This window comes from Lepidochelys olivacea (assembly GCF_965140295.1).
Source record: "Lepidochelys olivacea isolate rLepOli2 genome assembly, chromosome: 17".
NCBI classification, from domain to species: domain Eukaryota; kingdom Metazoa; phylum Chordata; order Testudines; family Cheloniidae; genus Lepidochelys; species Lepidochelys olivacea.
In genome coordinates this window covers 22,311,785-22,329,327 of record NC_140427.1, presented here as the reverse complement: position 1 = coordinate 22,329,327, position 17,543 = coordinate 22,311,785, and the positions used below count along the sequence as shown (strand labels likewise).

At 44.3% G+C, this 17,543-nt stretch overlaps 1 protein-coding gene across 3 annotated transcripts in view; it reads right to left on the bottom strand.

The window, feature by feature from the left end:
- Window positions 1-2,032: 2,032 nt before the first annotated feature.
- FKBP6 (FKBP prolyl isomerase family member 6 (inactive)) overlaps window positions 2,033-17,543 on the bottom strand; it is a 46,690-nt gene continuing 31,179 nt past the window's right edge. The window contains exons 9-11 of one of the 3 annotated variants that reach the window (XM_084651286.1): window positions 13,275-13,356; window positions 12,790-12,862; window positions 2,407-2,492 (exon numbers count right to left, since the gene is read on the bottom strand). In XM_084651286.1, coding sequence (XP_084507412.1) covers window positions 12,816-12,862; window positions 13,275-13,356 — 129 coding nt within the window. In that variant the 3' untranslated portion in view covers window positions 2,407-2,492; window positions 12,790-12,815. Of the gene's footprint in view, window positions 2,493-12,789; window positions 12,863-13,274; window positions 13,357-17,543 lie in introns of all 3 variants that reach the window. The other 2 variants (XM_084651285.1, XM_084651287.1) reach the window with 2 other exon arrangements.

Sequence of the window (17,543 nt, the reverse complement as noted above, 5' to 3'; positions counted from 1 at the left end):
AGAGGGTGGTGAAACACTGGAATGCGTTACCTAGGGAGGTGGTAGAATCTCCTTCCTTAGAGGTTTTTAAGGTCAGGCTTGACAAAGCCCTGGCTGGGATGATTTAACTGGGAATTGGTCCTGCTTTGAGCAGGGGGTTGGACTAGATGACCTTCTGGGGTCCCTTCCAACCCTGATATTCTATGATTCTATGATTCTAACTCCATTATACATGTGCCTTCTTCAAGAATTTCTCTCGTCCTCATGTGGAGTCGTGAGATACGAAAGCTCTCTGATTCTGGCAGGGAACTGCCATCAGCTTCTGATCAAGGAAGTAATCAGAACAATTTGTAGAAAAGATTATTAATATTCAGCAATATAAAGTCAGACAGACACTAACCCATAAAAGTTGCTTGTATTTATGAAGAAGAGGGGATATATTGCCACCTAGTGTCTAGTCAATAAAATCTACAAGACTCATTTTAACATCTTCAGTATCAACTTGTTTCTTCAAACCTATCAGTGCCTAAAAGAGACATGAGCCCCTAATATTTATCATCCTGAAAGAAAAACAGCACACAGAGCTAAAATATAACTTGCTTGAGAAGCTGGCTGCACATTACATCTGACAAAAGAACAGTTAGGACAAGGAGTAAGATCAGGTCTCAACCATTACTGAGGCCTGTAGAAAAATCTGTCAAGTGAAGCAAGATTAGATACATGCACAAAACAGAAATGATAGTTCATGTTTACAATTTTATCTACTTGTGTGTTGGCTTCGTAACTCACACCTAATGACCCAGCTAAGCCTTCCTGGCATGCACTGTACGGAGTTAAGTTGTGGATTACTGCAATGTGCTATTAATCAAGACCTAACATGAGCCAAGTCCCTAAATCTATTACAAACTAGGAGAGTTATTAGCCTAAGCTACTATATAGATGCATTTTCCTTCTCCCCAAAGAGAGAGTTTTAAGCTCCTCTGATCCTTTAAAAGGAGCAGATACGAAAGTCTGAACTGTTCTGCTTAGTTTAACTTTTTTCCTAATGTGCTAATATCCACCAAGTCCACACACACTTTCATTTTGGGCCCAGTTTTACTCTGAGTTAGACAGGTCCAACTGTCACTGGAGGTCAACGGGAGAATTACATCATGACACAGAGGAGAATTTGACCCTCTGCCTAGCTAAATAGGCATGTGGGACGTACTTTCTCCATAAGCAACAAAGTCTAGCATAAATTAATCATGCTGTAAATTAAATATTTAGTACTGTGTTTACAAGACACTGACAGATTAAGTCTTTCGGCACCGTAACTTACCAGTTGTACTATCTTTGCTTGCTGATTTTTAAGTCAGTCAATAACAACAGTTAAGTTTGTTGCTCATGTGGAATACAAGAGCCAGAAGGTGGAGAAAAACAGGTTGAGAAAGCTCAAGTGGTTTCTTTCTTGGCAAGCAGTCTCTGGAATGTGCATTCACCAGAGGTGATTCTCCTTTACACCCTGCTCATTTCCTTACCACTGATGTGCAATGTCTAGAGGGCATGAGCTGGGACGTACAGGGTGGGAGCAGTACGTTCTGCTTTGCCAGTTTCCCCTTCCATGGAATCTTTGTAAGGTTTCTTACTGATTTTGTATTTGCTGTATGTTGTTCATTAGCATGCATTCAAATCTACATTTAACAACTCAGTCACTCTGCAAGGCATAACCATTCAAAAACAATTCAGGGAATGTGCATGTTTTTCTCCAAAGGGAAATCTATATGAACTAAGTGGGGAGATCTGATACTTGGGGGAAAGAGGAAAAGGTAAGGGGTATATTCTGAAGTAACTTGGGATTTAGCATCAATATGCACGAGAATGTTCATAAAGCAGAACATCTTGTATTATCTAACAAGTGAAGCTGCAAGTTGGCAAGACAAACCAAATCATGTTTTCAAATTCTGATTCCTCACTTTAGCTTCTTTAAAAAAAAAAAAAAAATCACCCTTGGACAAACTGGGGCCAGTCCTGCTAGGATTATTTCCCATAGATCTGTTTATTTTTTCAAAACAAAACCAAATTTCAAACATAATTATTCTACGAACAATCTGCGTAAATACAAATTCCATGGCATCCTACTTTTATTTACGTATTTCCTCTGAGCAGCCCAAAACTTGGAAGAGGTCGGAGAAGATTGAGAAAGTCTGCTTCAAAATAAAGTAAATATCAGCTTCTGGGAATAATCCAGGGCTCCAGTAATGAGAGAGAGTAAAGCCCGAGGGGCAGTCTCTCCTTTTCTACAGCAGAGTCTAATCTTATTTTCGAAGATTGAGACTCAAGATTTCACAAACAGGAATTAATATCTGGAAAAATACGTTGTACACATAAAACCGAGAACAGGCTTGCAGCATCCTCAATTCTAAGCTCTCCAGATGAAACAACGTTCCTTCCTCCTAAAACATGGAAGCAATGTTTGCGGGCTAGAGGTAGGCTTCCTTCAGTTATGGAACCGTTCCTTTCATCTGCAGAGGATTCTAGAACAAAAACCACAATCAGCAACATTCAAACACTAATCATGAATACAGTCTGATTAGATCTGATTGGCTGTAACTGCTTAAAGCCTAGTTTATTCTCAGACACTTGTGATTTATGATTGACATTACTGGCTCTGAAAGAATGCTGTATTTATTCACAGCCCAATACACAGAACACAGTAAGAGTGAAGTTCCCACAATATTCCTTCAACAGCTCACCTGTTGCCTGAAAGGGAATGCCATCTCTAAATATTATGGACTCCAATCTAGCCTTTATTTACCCTCGTAGACCACTGAGTAACTTTCCCTTCACTAGCATTTATACCCATCATATATACTTGTAGATGGTTCCCACCTTAGTCTGCCAAGAAACAAATGATTCAACTCTATTCAAAAACAGTCAATACTCCCAGCCCTATGATCATTTCTGTTCCTCTTATTTACTCCCTTCTAAATTTGTCAATATCTTTTTGGGATCGAGGTGTCCAGAAATGAACGCAGGTACACCTGAGTGTCACCTCCTTACTCGGTGACATAGTTATACAAGAAGCCCCCACAATGTACTACAAACCCCTACCTAATTTGCTGTCTCCCATCACACACAGGTCTCTTCAGCATTACGGCTTCTTTGCTTTCTTCTGCTCACTGAATATTTGGGTTTAAAGCATTAGTTGGCATTTTTCTAATCTGTTTGTCATTTTTTGTCTGTTTTTCCAATCAGAGTCCTTTTGTGGTCTTTATTGATCCTCACATCACCTAGGTTATCATCTTATTCTAGATTAACATGGTTCAGTCTTCATTATTTTATTTGAACTCTATACCAGCCATTGGATTCTTCCTTCAACACTACATTCTCATTTAACAAGACCTGAAGAAGAGCTCTGTGTAGCTCAAAAGCTTGTCTTTTACCAACAGACAATGGTTCAATAAAGGATATTACCTCACCCACCTTGTCTCTCTTTTGTTTGTAGTCTTTCAGCTAGTTTTCACTCCAGATGATACTGTTCTTCTCCAAGTCTATTTGAATTATTTTTGTAAACTTTGGACAGACATTACAAATGTGCCACTAAAACCCAGTTATATCACACATACTACAACACTTATTCTCTAGTTTTATAATTCTACCTAAAAAGCCATCAAGTGTGTCAGGCAGGATTTGTTCTTTAGATTAACCCATGCTGCTTGTTGCTCATGATTCTATGAAGCCCTGCCCCCCCATTTCAATATCCTACTGCTCATGATGCCACAACATACTGAATTGTTCGCAGTTACAAGTGGTAGCATTGGAAATGTTCACTAAGATGCACTAAGGACCAAGAAGATGTTCTACCCATTTGCCCCACACAGTGTCTCAGATAGGACTAACCCAGATTTAGAAGTACTCAGGCCCTAATCCCATTTAGGGTACGTCTACGCAACAAAAAACCCCAACGGCAGTGAATCTCCAAGCCCAGCTCAACATACGCTGCCTCATGGGGCTCACGCTACTGGGCTAAAAATAGCAGTGTAGGCATTTGGGCTCAGGCTAGAGCCTAGCCTCCCAGACCCTCCCCACCTTGCTGGGTTTATGACCTTGGGCTCCAGCCCAATCCTGAATGTCTACACGGCTATTTTTAACCCTGCAGCGCAAACCTGAGTCAGTCAAGCCAGGCTCTGAGACTTGCTGCCAGGGGGGAGAGGGTATCTTTCTGCTGTGTATATGTACCCTTACCCATGAAATTCAGGCTTAAAAGAAAAGCCATTGTCAAATTCGCTAGGAGTTAATCCAAATCTGTTCATGTAGTTCATGCAGAGTGAAAGGTAGTCAAAAAACAAAAAGTAGTGTATATGCAATGGCTGTTTTATCTTCTCTTAGTTCATCGTATCCATGTTTCACTTGTTACAGTTTCAACAGCTAGATCCACTTCAGTCTGTTTATCAAGCCAGTTACATAGCTCTTGGGTCATCACCCCACTCTGCAAGCTTTTAAAAATTAACTTCCCAGTATTTACTTATCTGCAATGATACGAAGGAGAACAGGCCACAATTTCCAACTCACTAACCAAAACACAAAGCCCAAGAACTGGGAGAAAAGCAGATCCCTCACAGGCAGACAGTGGAAAAGGCCAATGTACAGCAGGGGGCAGGAAAGATATCTTTTTTGCAATATTCTATCAGGACACAAAGTATTTTGCACTTTTAAACCCTCTTCTGTCACATGGTCGTAAAGCACTCTACAAACGTTTCACTTGTAAGTCTAGTTCCATTTCAAGGCTATGAAAGGCACTTAGGGCCTGCTTTGACTCTAAACCACCTCAGTAAGATTGGGGTGAGGCCATTCATGAATTCAGACGGGTCTGTCTGTGAGGTAGCTATCCCCATTTTGCAGGTCAGAAAGTGAAATCATGGAAAGAAAATCACACAAGCAAGCCAGTAGCTGGACGGGGAGTTTCCAGATGTCTATTCGGGCACTTTACATCACTAGACCACCCTCCCTTCAAACTAGGTTAGCACATCCCTCACTACTGTGACACTGTCCTAGTTCAGACTGAATCATCATGGGGCTTTGATATGGGATTGAAATATGCAACATTTTGAAGCCAAACTTTAAACACTCCTGGGTTCAGGAGGGTGGTACAGCTCTCGGCTGTGTCATACCACTGCCAAGGGTTCACCCTGAAAGGAGGTGGCGGAAACAAGGAATTAGGATGGGAAGGAGAAAATCTTTATATATCACTCTCTTGACTGCTAATCCACTGGCTGTGAATGCCAATCAGTCATTTACCGAACCTGCAGCCCAAAATTCCTATCAGCTATGACAAAGTATGACAGATGTTTTTAGATAAGGTACTCCATACTATATTAGAGCAAAGCATCTCTCGACCACGCTAATGCTGAGCCACCTTCCATGTTATGGACATACATAGCTCTTTTTATAGGTTCCTGACAGGTGTATTTAAAGATAATCACTTGATGTTTCCACTGGCTGTTAGTCGTGCTTGGGGTGTCTAGCTGGGTGTAAAAACTGCATCTACTGAGACTTCTTGTGCACCATAAGGGGAGAAAAAGGATCAAACTAAGAATCTTCTATGATCATGGTTATTTGAAGTAATAAAGTCTTTACATGGAGCTAATTAAAAATATTCAAGCTGAAACCCTAAAGGCATTTCAAGGCGTGTCTGATCAGTTCATCTCTTTCATTTCCACCTAATGGCTACACAATCACCGAGGAAGCGGAGGGGGACTCTGTGGCCTTGAAGCTGAGAAGACCTGGACTTTGTTCAAGGGGCTGCTGCTCTGGCAGATAGGAGAACTACGTGCCCCAACCAGGCCATCCCTCCAGTGTTTCTCTCCTTTCTTTAAAAGTGGTTTGGCAAGAACTACACAAAAATCAACACAAACATATGCTTTCAAGCTCAGAGAGAAGTCTGTTATTCACAGGCTTCAGGAAGACAAAAGTCAGTCATGAATTTATAGTTAGGAAATGCCATTTCACGGGTCATTTAAAAATCACAATTGCCTTTATTCTGCATTTAAAACAACAGTTAACAGGCAGCATTTAACTAATACTTTTAATTATTTTAAGCAGCCTGGACACTGGTGCCTGCAGAGTCAGATCAGCAGCCCTGCAGCAGGGCTGCTAAGAGAGAACAGAGGTTGGTCTTCTAGCTCTGCTTCCCTGCCAGCCTCTCCTAAGGCAGTGGGAAGAGCAGTGCTGAACAGACATCACTTACACCAGAGCTCAGGCTCTGCCAAAAATATGCAGGCGTGTGGAATCTGGAAAATAAGCACTGCACACTTCTTGACAAGGCACCAATCCAATGAGGAGAGTCCCTGCCCTTTAACCCTCTCATTAAATCCACACGGGCTGCTCTCAAGCGACTCACTGAAACAGGTCCATCTGCTTGGCATCACACCCATCCATCCACATGGAAACATCCATCGGGTCAAAAAGTCATGGAGATTGTTAAATAAAAACCGGTAATGGAATTTGTGACTTCTGTGAATAAGATGCAGCCTTAAACAGAAGACGAGCTTGAGCTTTTAAATGAAAGAAAAGCAGCTCTCCAGAAGGGTAAGACTAAAGCTACTTTTACAAAGAGAATGAGCCATCAGTTTTACACAGGATGCCTCCAATTTCAATCGGGATTTCAGTTTAAAGTCTGATGATATACCACAGCCCAAGAGTGTTAGGGTATGTGTTTGTTTTCAAGGCTGGCCTTCAGGTCAATATGGCGCCTTCCATGCTCCAGCTATAGAGGAGCCCTCTGTAAGGTAAAACCAAAGCTTGGTAACACCAGTGGTGTGCTGTACTATTCAAGACGTTTATGTCCCAGATCTCCAGACCAGCCAGATTTAAAAAGGAACACAGCTGGCTGGTCTACAGTTAGCAGGAGTTCTCTTTGCTCCTTCTCACTCCTTTTGAATTCCACTGTCTGAGCTCCTCAGTGTGTGTATCTAAAGTTAGCTACTTCTGGAAAATCGGTATGCTTGAGAGTAGGCAACGAAATGTGCAATAGCTCAGTCTAAAATATTAGAAGCTGATTGTCCAATTGCCATGCGGTTTAATGCTCTTATTGATTTAATCTGACTGAGTAATTTAATTGGCCAGGGGGCTCTGCTCTAAATACAGAAAAGGCACTCACAGCTGGAGGCCTGGGATGCAAGATCCCTGCAATTACTGGCCTGAGGCAGCTACAGTTGACAAGGCTGCAACTCCTTTAAGTTTCAGACCTATCCTTTAGGGCAGGCCCTCAGGAAATATACGAGACAAGGTTCAAGGTGGCAATTTAGATTTTTACTGCCATTTGCTGTTTGCATACAAAGTTATTTTTTTCCTGATCAAGTCTGTTTAATCTGAACATGTTCCCCTTGAGGAAGAACTATTTATATGCTCACCACACCAAACCCCACTCCAGGAATGTGCAATTCTGGCATGACTGGCTCGTATATTTTCCAACACAGTAGGAGCAGGATATTAGAAAGAGAAGAAAGCTGTTTAACAAATTTGTCTCTTCCTGGTGAGATCAATCTAAAAATCACATCAGCTAAAAATATGTAATTTGCTATTATCAGAATATATTGTATCAGGAAGAGTTAAGTCAGAAGGAAAGGAATTGCGCATGGATTTTACATGGTACCATATGGCAGGACCGGAAATGCTTGCCATTGGCTCAAGCTCTCATTAAAAATTAAGTTTCTAGCTCTTACGGTTGTAAGGTCAGCTGCTCCCACACAAAACTGAACGTTAACCAGTCCAAGTCTGGCATTCCAGAGCCTGCAGCCAGCAGAGCGAAACTGAAGAGACAAACAACTTTTCCACTACTGCCAAATGATTCATAACAGCAGCAGTGCTGCTAGACAGAGCTCCAAGTCCCAAAAGCAGGCTCTGTTTATGGAGTCCCCCCCTCCTATCTCCCCTAAAACAGAGGTTGAGATCAGAACAGGGTAAGAGAGAGCCCTTCGCAGCAGCCAAGCAGGAGGGCGGGGAAGAAGTGTAGCAGAGACCCCCTCCCACCTCCATCAGGAGTGCAGGGTAGGGAGGCCTCATGTTGAGAGACCAAACTCAAAGAGTAGTTATCAACGGCTCACTGTCAAGCTGGAAGGTCCTATCTAATGGAGTTCTGCAGGGGTCAGTCCTAGGTCTGGTACTAGTAAATGCTTTCATTAATTACTTGGATAATGGATGGAGAGTGTGCTGCTAACATTTGCAGATGAGGCCAAGCTGGGTGGGGTTGCAAGCACTCTGGAGGACAGGATCAGAATTCAAAATGACCTTGACAAATTGGAGAATTAATCTGAAATGAATTAGATGAAATTCAATAAAGACAAGTGCGAAGTACTACTCTTAGGAAGGAAAATTCAAATGCACAATTATAAAATCGGGCATTAACTGACTAGGTGGTAGTTCTGCTGAAAGGGATCTGGGGATTATCATGGATCACACACTGAAGATGAGCCAAAAATGTAATTGATACACAGGCAAAAAAGACTAAATGTTCTGGGGTGTATAAACAAGAGTGTCCCATGTATGACACAGGAAGTAGTTTGTCCTGCTCTACTTGGCACTGGGGAGGCCTCAGCTGGAATCCTGTGTCCAATTCTGGCCTATGTGCTTTAGGAAAGATATGAATAAATTGGAGAGAGTCCAGAGGTGAGCAACAAAAGTGACAAAGGTTTAGAGAACCTGACCTATGAGGGAGGGTTAAAAACACTGGACACGTCTAGTCTTGAGAAAAGCAGACTGAGGTGGGGACCTGATAACAGTCTTCAAATATGTTAAGGGCTGTTATAAAGGAGGACAGTGATCAATTATTCTCCATGTCCACTGAAGAAAGGACAAGAAGTAATGGGCTTAAACTGTGGCAAGGGAGACTTAGGTTTGATATTAGCAAAAACTTTCTAACTCTAAGGGTAGTTGAGCTCTGAAATAGGCTTCCAAGGGAGGTTGTGGAATCCCTATCACGGGAGATTTTAAGAACAGATTGGACAAACAGCTGTCAGGTCTGGGATAGGTTCACTTGGTCCTGCCTTAGCACAAGGGGCTGGACATGAGGAAGTCTCGAGGTCCCTTCCAAACAGCAAAGTTCTGCGACTATGTTTCAGGCACCTACTAGCTAGGTGTCTATATTAAAGATGGCACCCTGAGCACGGTCCAGGGACAGTATCCTGATAGGAATCGCAGAACCTCCTCCTTACCACAGTCCCCTTTTAGAGGGAGAGAGGGGAGGGAGGAAGGAAGGTGAAGAGGACTTGGACCTTTCACCAGCACATTGTATTTGAATTTCTCTGGTGCTACAGCTCCGTCATTTGTACCACTCTGTGGGGACTCATCTCCTTGCACAAATATTGATGTGAATCAGCGTAACACAAACTTGTTTGGGGTTTTTTTTGGCAACAAAGTGATCACATTCCAATAGAGCAAAACACCAACGCTTACACAGAGCAGTAATGTTACTGGAGCACACGCTAATGCCTAATGCTCTTATTCACGTCCTTGTTAACACCATCTCCTCTATGCCTTCTTCCACACGGCCCCCTAAGCATGCTCTCGCCCTGAACTGATCCACAAGGCCCCTGCCTCATCCTCATTCTTCAAGACTCTAGTTCACTTATCTAAAAAAACCCTACTTTGGTGGTGTTCTTCCCCTAATTCCTATCTGTCCATTTGTTTGTATACTGAGAATGCCTCAGGAGAAGGACTGGCCTGCCTTGAAGCACTGGCCTGCAAACCAGAAGGAAGGGCTGGGATCTGAAGAGACAAGAGTTGCAAAACAACCCTAATAAATCTTTTTTCCTTCTTCTTACGGAGGCTTTTCCCAGCAGGGGTGGTGTCTAGTTAAGTTACGCATGAAGCCTTCTTGTTATTTATAGCAGCACTCAGCTACTTCACAGAACTTCCTTACCTGGGAAACCCCCACAGGTAGGGTATTTTGAACCTGCTGAAGGAACATGCACAAATGTATGTGAACTTGGTAGTGTTTTAGATGTGCAGCTCTGTACCATGAGTCCACATAGCACGGGCATGAGGCATTTTTAAAGTCTATACCTCAGCTACAAATGGGTGGGGTGGGAGGGGAGCAGGAAGTCACTGTTTATTTGAAGCCTGGAGTTATCCCAAGTCAGGGGTTTTGACTGTATTATGCTCATACTCCTCAGTTTATTCGCAAGTCTTTTAGCTCATTAGGTCAGTTTAATTGGCAGCAGCCGCTGGTTCTAAGCCCAGTTATAGTCATTTCTACCTGGTGACCCAATCCCAGCGCAGCAGCCAAGTCTCACCAATTAATAGCAGGCCTAGCAATCTGGATGCCATTCCTAAAATCTAGACGTTTGACCTTAGGAGTCACAGTTTCCTGCTATAATTTCAGCAGCGCTTGTTGTCATTGGAACAGCTCTAAGTGCTGAGCCTCTCTCTCTCTCTGGTGTATGACAATTAGAGCGTATATTAGAGGCAAGCTTTCAACTTTGGCCCACCTTAGTACAAGGAGACTCATCCTTCTGGAATGAAACTATCCTCCTCCCTGAGTGCACAGACATTTCTAGGGAGCCTGCTCCACACTTCACAGAGCAGCATATGAAACAAGGATTTCTTTAGTTCCCCGTTGCCTACACGAGGCTCTGTAGGGCAAGGCATGGATACAAAATTCCATCCCAGCCATGTGAAGGAGCAGAAATCTTTCCATGCTAACAGTCCAGGCTTCACAATACAACAGTGAACTCTGGTAACCCAGCATTCCCTTCCTACCTCAAGTTTTCAGATAATGGCCCCTCATCTATGTACAACCCCCCACCCCCACCCCCCACACACACACACCATGCATGTGCACTGATCATATGCACACAATAAATCCCCTCACTTGAGGTATGTAGGTGATTGGGGGGGGCGGGGGAGAGAATGTGAAAGTTTTGATTGTACAATTGTAGTGCCCTGAAGTAGGATAAAGCAAACAATTGGAGTCCACCTACTTTTAGTGGGCAAAGAGTCAGGCCCTGTCTTTCTTTGCCAGAAGTTAACCCACTATGGAAAACAGGCACCCCACTTAACAATTCTTGCTCTCTGAAATGTTCATCATCCGTCTCCTCCCTTTCTCCCAGTGTGGAATTCAGGGTTGTGCTAGAAAGAGGCAGTAGACACGAGCGCACATGTTCAGTTTCTCTGCTTTCCCTGCAACCCTAAAAAAATCCTGGAGATGGGCAAATCCCACCACCATTTGCAATTCAAGAAGCAAGTCCCAGGAAGTCAGTTTTACAGCTTTTATTTTCCATTCCGTACACTTATCTGCACTTTGCCTGAGCTGAAACATGCATGTGGGATGAACAAGAATTTTAAAATGCTATTTAAAGAGCCTAGGAGTCTTGGTGTTGACTAACTGAATTGAAGATGGTGCCCAGAATTTTGCTGATCCCAGCCGCTGACCCTATCAGAATTCTTGAGGTGAGAATGTACTGAGAGTTTTCAGCTCCCATGAACAGCTGTCAATGTCTGAGCTACCTTGCAACAGTTGCAACACCGTTCAGTCTGTATTTTTGCATGTCCAGAAGTCAGGTACTGTATATTCTGGCCATGCTAAATAAACTGAAATGATCACTTCTGAAGCATTCTTCACACCTTGGGACACACGTCTGATCGGGGGGAGAAGGGGATGGAAGGGGAGAGAGGAGAGATTTATGCCAACCAGAATCTCCACAAAGAAAGTCTATTCGGAGCAACACACTGCTTGTGGTAGCTAAAGGCATGCCCCACTTTACAATTCCTATCTGACAGGAAAGGATCAATCTGTAAGCCTGATCTGTGGCAACACCCCATAAACAGGCTTGCTGTTAGAGACAGGCCAATTGATATTCCAAAACAGAAAAAAAAAAAAAGATGATGATCCAGGCCACTCGTCCCTGACGAGTTGGAGATGCCAAGTAGCATGTACTGAGCATTAGAGAGAGGCTGGGTATGCTTAATCACGTCTAGCTTGACTTGTCAATAGGTAAGGTTCATGCCTCCAGGTTCCTGGACCAATGCAGGGAAATTGTTACAAGAACAAATGGAGGTAAAAAAAAATCAAATAAGCAATTCAAAAATTGGTCAGCGTTAAATGATTATTGACAGGGAACACCTACACAGAGGTTGTGTGTGTGAATCAGATAGTTTTAAGAAAAATCCAACAACATGGTAAAATTGTAGGCTTGAGTGCTGAATTTAGCTAGACATTAGTCCAATTTCTCAACGCATTAATTGGCAGTGTCAGACTGGAAATAAGGCATAAATTTAACAGTGAGTACTTCGCCATTAAAACAAGGGTTGTAGGGGATTTGACATCACTGACCATTTTTAAATCAAGTCTGGATGTTTTTCTAAGAGACCTGCTCTAGCCATTATTATGGAGCAGTTCTATGGCCTGGGCTATATGGGGGATCAGACCAGATATCACATCACTGGCCCCTTCTGGCCACAGAACCTATGAATCTACTAGTAGTAATTTCTCCCCTGGGGTGTTCTCAATTAAAGGGTTACATCACTCTTCAGCCTCTACTGGTCTTTTTAGAATGTTGTTTTAGAGCCGCTCTTTCCCTGCCACACTAAGTGTGCACAGAATTAACAAACCACACTGAAACAGGGACCTTTCATTTTTCCAGCCCAGACTCAGGAAGGACTATTTTAAAAAGGAGCATGTAAGCTTACACCTAAGTAGAAAGGTAACCTTCCCCTACTGCTGCTTCTGGGAAAGAACTGTTGAGGAAGGAAAACAGAGGTCTGGCTCACCACTCTATTACTCAGAAAATTACGCATTAATAGCTCGATCACAACAGCAAAAAAACCTCTCACCCAGCTTCGTACTCCTCCTCCAACACCTAGGCTGCAGTAACTCGTGGGAGCCAGATCCAAGGCTGATCACCACCTGAAGAAAGAATGAGGTTCTTGGCGTAGCTGAATGCATTGCCATCAGTACTACTGTGTTAACACCCCATCATGATTTTCCACTGTGGCACTATCATGTAATTAATAGGTTAAAGGAGGCAAACATGCCAGGACAAACAGCAATGGGCCCAAAGTGCAACAGAACATTTGGACTGACTACTTAAGCATGCACACTAAAACTACAAAAAGTTAATTCTGGTTTCCTACCGACTGTAGTTAGGACCCAGAACATGGATCATGATTTTTGTAGATTCTGGGAATGTTGGAGGTGGTTCCACGGTAACAGTTTTTCACTGCCTGGTATCGAAATATCAACTCTGCCCACATATCTACACCAGCGACACCATCACAGGACCTAACCAGATCAGCCACACCATCACCGGTTCATTCACCTGCATGTCCACCAATGTAATCTACGCCATCATGTGCCAGCAATGCCCCTTTGCTATGTACATCGGCCAAACTGGACAGTCCCTACGTAAAAGGACAAATGGACACAAATCAGATATTAGGAATGGCAATATACAAAAACCTGTAGGAGAACACTTCAACCTCCCTGGACACGCAGTAGCAGATGTAAAGGCAGCCATTCTGCAGCAGAAAAACTTCAGGACCAGACTTCAAAGAGAAACTGCTGAGCTTCAGTTCATTTGCAAATTGGACACCATCAGCCCAGGATTAAACACAGACTGTGACTGGCTCGCCAACGACAAAAGCAGCGTCTCCTCGTGGTGTTCACACCTCATCTGCTCAAAGAGGGCCTCATCCTCCCTGATGGAACCAACCTTGTTTTCCCTAGCCTAATTCTTGCTTGAATATTTATACCGGCCTCTGGAAATTTCCACTACATGCATCCGACGAAGTGGGTATTCACCCACAAAAGTTTATGCTCCAATACGTCTGTTAGTCTATAAGATGCCACAGGACTCTGCCATTTTGCTACATATGTTTGTCTTGTGGGTACTTTGGAAGTACAGCAATATTATTGTTGTTAGGAAAAAGTCACAAAGAATAGTCAGTCACAGTCTGCTATGGTTCCATGGTCCAGACAACCACCCTGTGTGTCCAGATGGAAGATCTGACCTTGTTTCTATGCAAGATGATAGGGAAGTGTGGGGAGTTGAACTACCGATGCTTTTGCCAAGGCTAGATGGGCTCCCAGTACCTGCACTAACAGGCCCTGTAGGGAGCCCTCCACAATGCTGGACTCGGTGTTTTATCTTCCTGGATACTTTGGGAAGTAAAGTGTTGAATTGTACAAAAGAACCCCCTTGCTACAGTCCAGTAAAAAGCCACCTGTCAGAAAAACAAAAACCCACTCTTTTCCTTTCCACTGTGTAAAAGAAGTGTTGACACCCCCCTGCAAATAGATCTTTGAGTTCTCTCTCTGCAAAGGCATACAGAATACAGAATTCTTAAATATGCTGTTTTCACACAGCAAACCTCACTTGAGATCAATCCACCGAGACGTTCTTACCCGGAACACCACCACCAACATGGAAAACATGGTGACGGACACACTGATGGATGGAAATTGCTAACAGTGGCCATTAGAATGAGCAAACTGACGGAACACATGGTAGAACCTGGATCACTCTCCCCTTTGTGTCAAGCAGAAAGGCCCTGAAAGCCAGCCAGACAAATTTAGAATTATATTTGTTAGACCTCATTACTCATGGCCCCATTCTGCCACCCTGGCTTACTTTGAATAACACTTGTGACATATTACGGATGCATGGAATATCCAAGGACTACAGCATCAACTTTATAAAAGTTACATGTACCTGCATGGTCGAGGTATTGTATTCTAGCTCCATAGGGGAATTACAGGACTTTCCTGTGGGAACTAAAATCATTGCATGGTAATTAACTCAAATCCCCAGGCTGATCACCAGCCTGGAGAAGCTTTGCACCTTGCGGAAAGTTGCACAGACTGGTTTGACCTCGTTAAAGAGAAACTGGTAAACAAGGAACAGAAAACTGTATGAAGTGACCACCTTAGCATAAGGGGAAAGATCACTCTCACATAATCCTAACTCTCTACTGTTGTTAAGTCCTGTTTTTGTAATGCTTTTTTTCCTAAATAAATAGATACAACTCTGCTTTATGGACGTTGGCTCGTCCTTGGCTAACCCTGTCATTGCTCTGCAAGAATAGGACTGCAGGTGCTGAACTAAGGGAGGATTGCCCCAGCCACTACTTTCCAAAGGGTTAAAACCTCAGTGTTTAAGGCACATGAAGACACAAGAGTGGGGATCAATAACTACAGTACATGGCACATTTTATCTGTGGGTTGCAGTGAGTTCATCCTTCACTACCTGCAGCATTGTTTGTGCCATGAGCTGGTTTGAACCCTGATTGGGAAGGGAGGGATTGAGGGGATCAGCAAGAATCACATGCTGCTGAGGTTCATTCGCTACCGCGTCTCATAATGAAGATTGTTGGCATAAGACACTTAGAAGACAGTCAGACTATAGCATGTCTCAAGGCAAGTGCTAGACTGCCCCCAGGGAGACAGTGATCTCCCTAACAGTTCTCACCAGCTAGTAGGGGCACATAGCCAAACTGCAGGTGGGTGGTGAGCAGAGGCCTGTATTCTAAGATATCCACGGTTACAAAGCAGCTTAGTCAGCGATATAAAACTGTTTATAAAAACAAGCCAAAGCTGGAGACCAATGCAGGTACAAACTGGATTGTTAATGTTAAAAGGACAAGCTTCAGGTTAAGTCACAGGTAGACAGGACAACAATCGGAAAGATTCTGTAAATGGGAGAAGGTAGTTAGGTTGAAATCAGAATACTTTGATTGGTTAATCACAATGGGAAGAGTCTGCCTCCCCCTTTTGGGCACTGTGTATCTGGAGATCAGGGAAAGACCCTGGGGGGGCAGCAGGACAGGAAGGAGGAAGTGTCACCACATCATGGCTGCTGCTGCCCCTCCTGTCTCCTGGGATCCACCACAGAACCAGTGGGCTTCCACTGCAAGCCAGAAAGCCAAAAAGGGAACCAGATGACATCCCAACCTGTTTGGCAAAATCCTGAACATCTGAAATGTGAACTTATGGTTCTGTTGTTAAACCCTCCCCCTAGATGAGGAAGGAAAAGGATGTCTCTTTTTGCCCCATCTAACAAGAGCCTGGCTTAACTGGCTAAGACAACTCCACCTTTTGCAACACTGCTATGTGCCTGTGACCAGAAAGCAACACCTCCCAATGTTGGTTAAGTTTGCCAGATCTCAGAAAAGCTAACAGCAGTGTGTATTGGGCCTTTCTCTCCAGAAAGCTCGGTTGCAAGTGAAAATAAGCAGAGAAGACGACAGATAACGTATCTTTTGTTAAAAGACAGACAGTTACTTTTTCTATAACTGGTGTTCTTTGAGATGTGTTGCTCATGTCTATTCCACAATAGGCGTGCGTGCTCACCACGTGCACTGGTGCGGAAAGTTTTTCCCCTAGCAGTACCCGTGGGGGGGGGGGGGAAGAGTGCCCCCCACGACCCCTGGAATGGCGCCTGCCTGGCGCAATATAAGGGGAGCTGCGCGCTCCCCCCACCCTCAGTTCCTTCTTGCCAGACAACTCAACAGAGGGCAAGGAGGGTGGGGTGTGGAATAGATATAAGCAACACATCTCGAAGAACACCAGTTATGGAAAAGATAACGGTCTTTTCTTCTTCGAGTGATTGCTCATGTGTATTCCACAATACGTGATTCCAAGCTATGTCTGTTGGAGGTGGGTAGGAGTTCACAAGTTCCCAGGACAGAGGACAGTCCTGCCAAACCCAGCGTCATCCCTGCTTTGGGAGACGATTGCATAGTGCGAGGTGAATGTGTGAACCGAAGACCACGCGGCAGCCCTACAGATGTCCTGAATGGGGACATGGGCCATGAAGGCAGCTGACGAGGCCTGCGTCCGAGTCAAGTGTGCCCTCACAATGGGCGGTGGGGGGAACACCTGCCAGCTCATAACAGATACGGATGCACGAAGTGATCCGATTGGAAAGCCGCTGAGTGGAAATCAGCTGGCCCCTCGCACACTCAGCCGAAGCAACAAACAGTTGCGAGGACTTTCTGAATGGCTTGGTCCACTCAAGGTAGAAAGCCAGAGCCCGTTGCACATCGAGCGTTTGGAGACGGCACTCCTCACTGGACGCCTGGGGCTTGGGGCAGAGGACTGGTAGAAAAATGTCCTGACCCATGTGGTTGGCGGAGACCACCTTTGGGAGGAATGTGGGTTGTGGGCGGAGCTGGACCTTATCTTTATGAAAAACCGTGTACAGCGGCTTGGAGGTCAGGACCCCGAGCTCCAAGACTTGCCTGGCTGATGTGATTGCAACCAGGAAGGCCACCTTCCACGAGAGGCGAGACCAGGAGCACATGGCCAGTGGTTCAAAAGGGGACCCAGTGAGACAAGCCAACACCAAGTCCAGGTCCCACTGCAGGACTGGGGGTCTAGAATATGGGAAAAGACAGTCCAACCCCCTGAGGAACTGGCCAGTCATAGCATGGGAAAATACCACATGCCCCTGCACCAGCGGATGGAAGGCTGATATGGCTGCCAGGTGTACCTTGACTGACGAAAGCACCAGGCCCTGGGCTCTCAGGTGGAGGAGGTAGTCAAGAATAAGCTGGATTGGAGCGGTCGTGGGAGATACACTGTGGTCTGC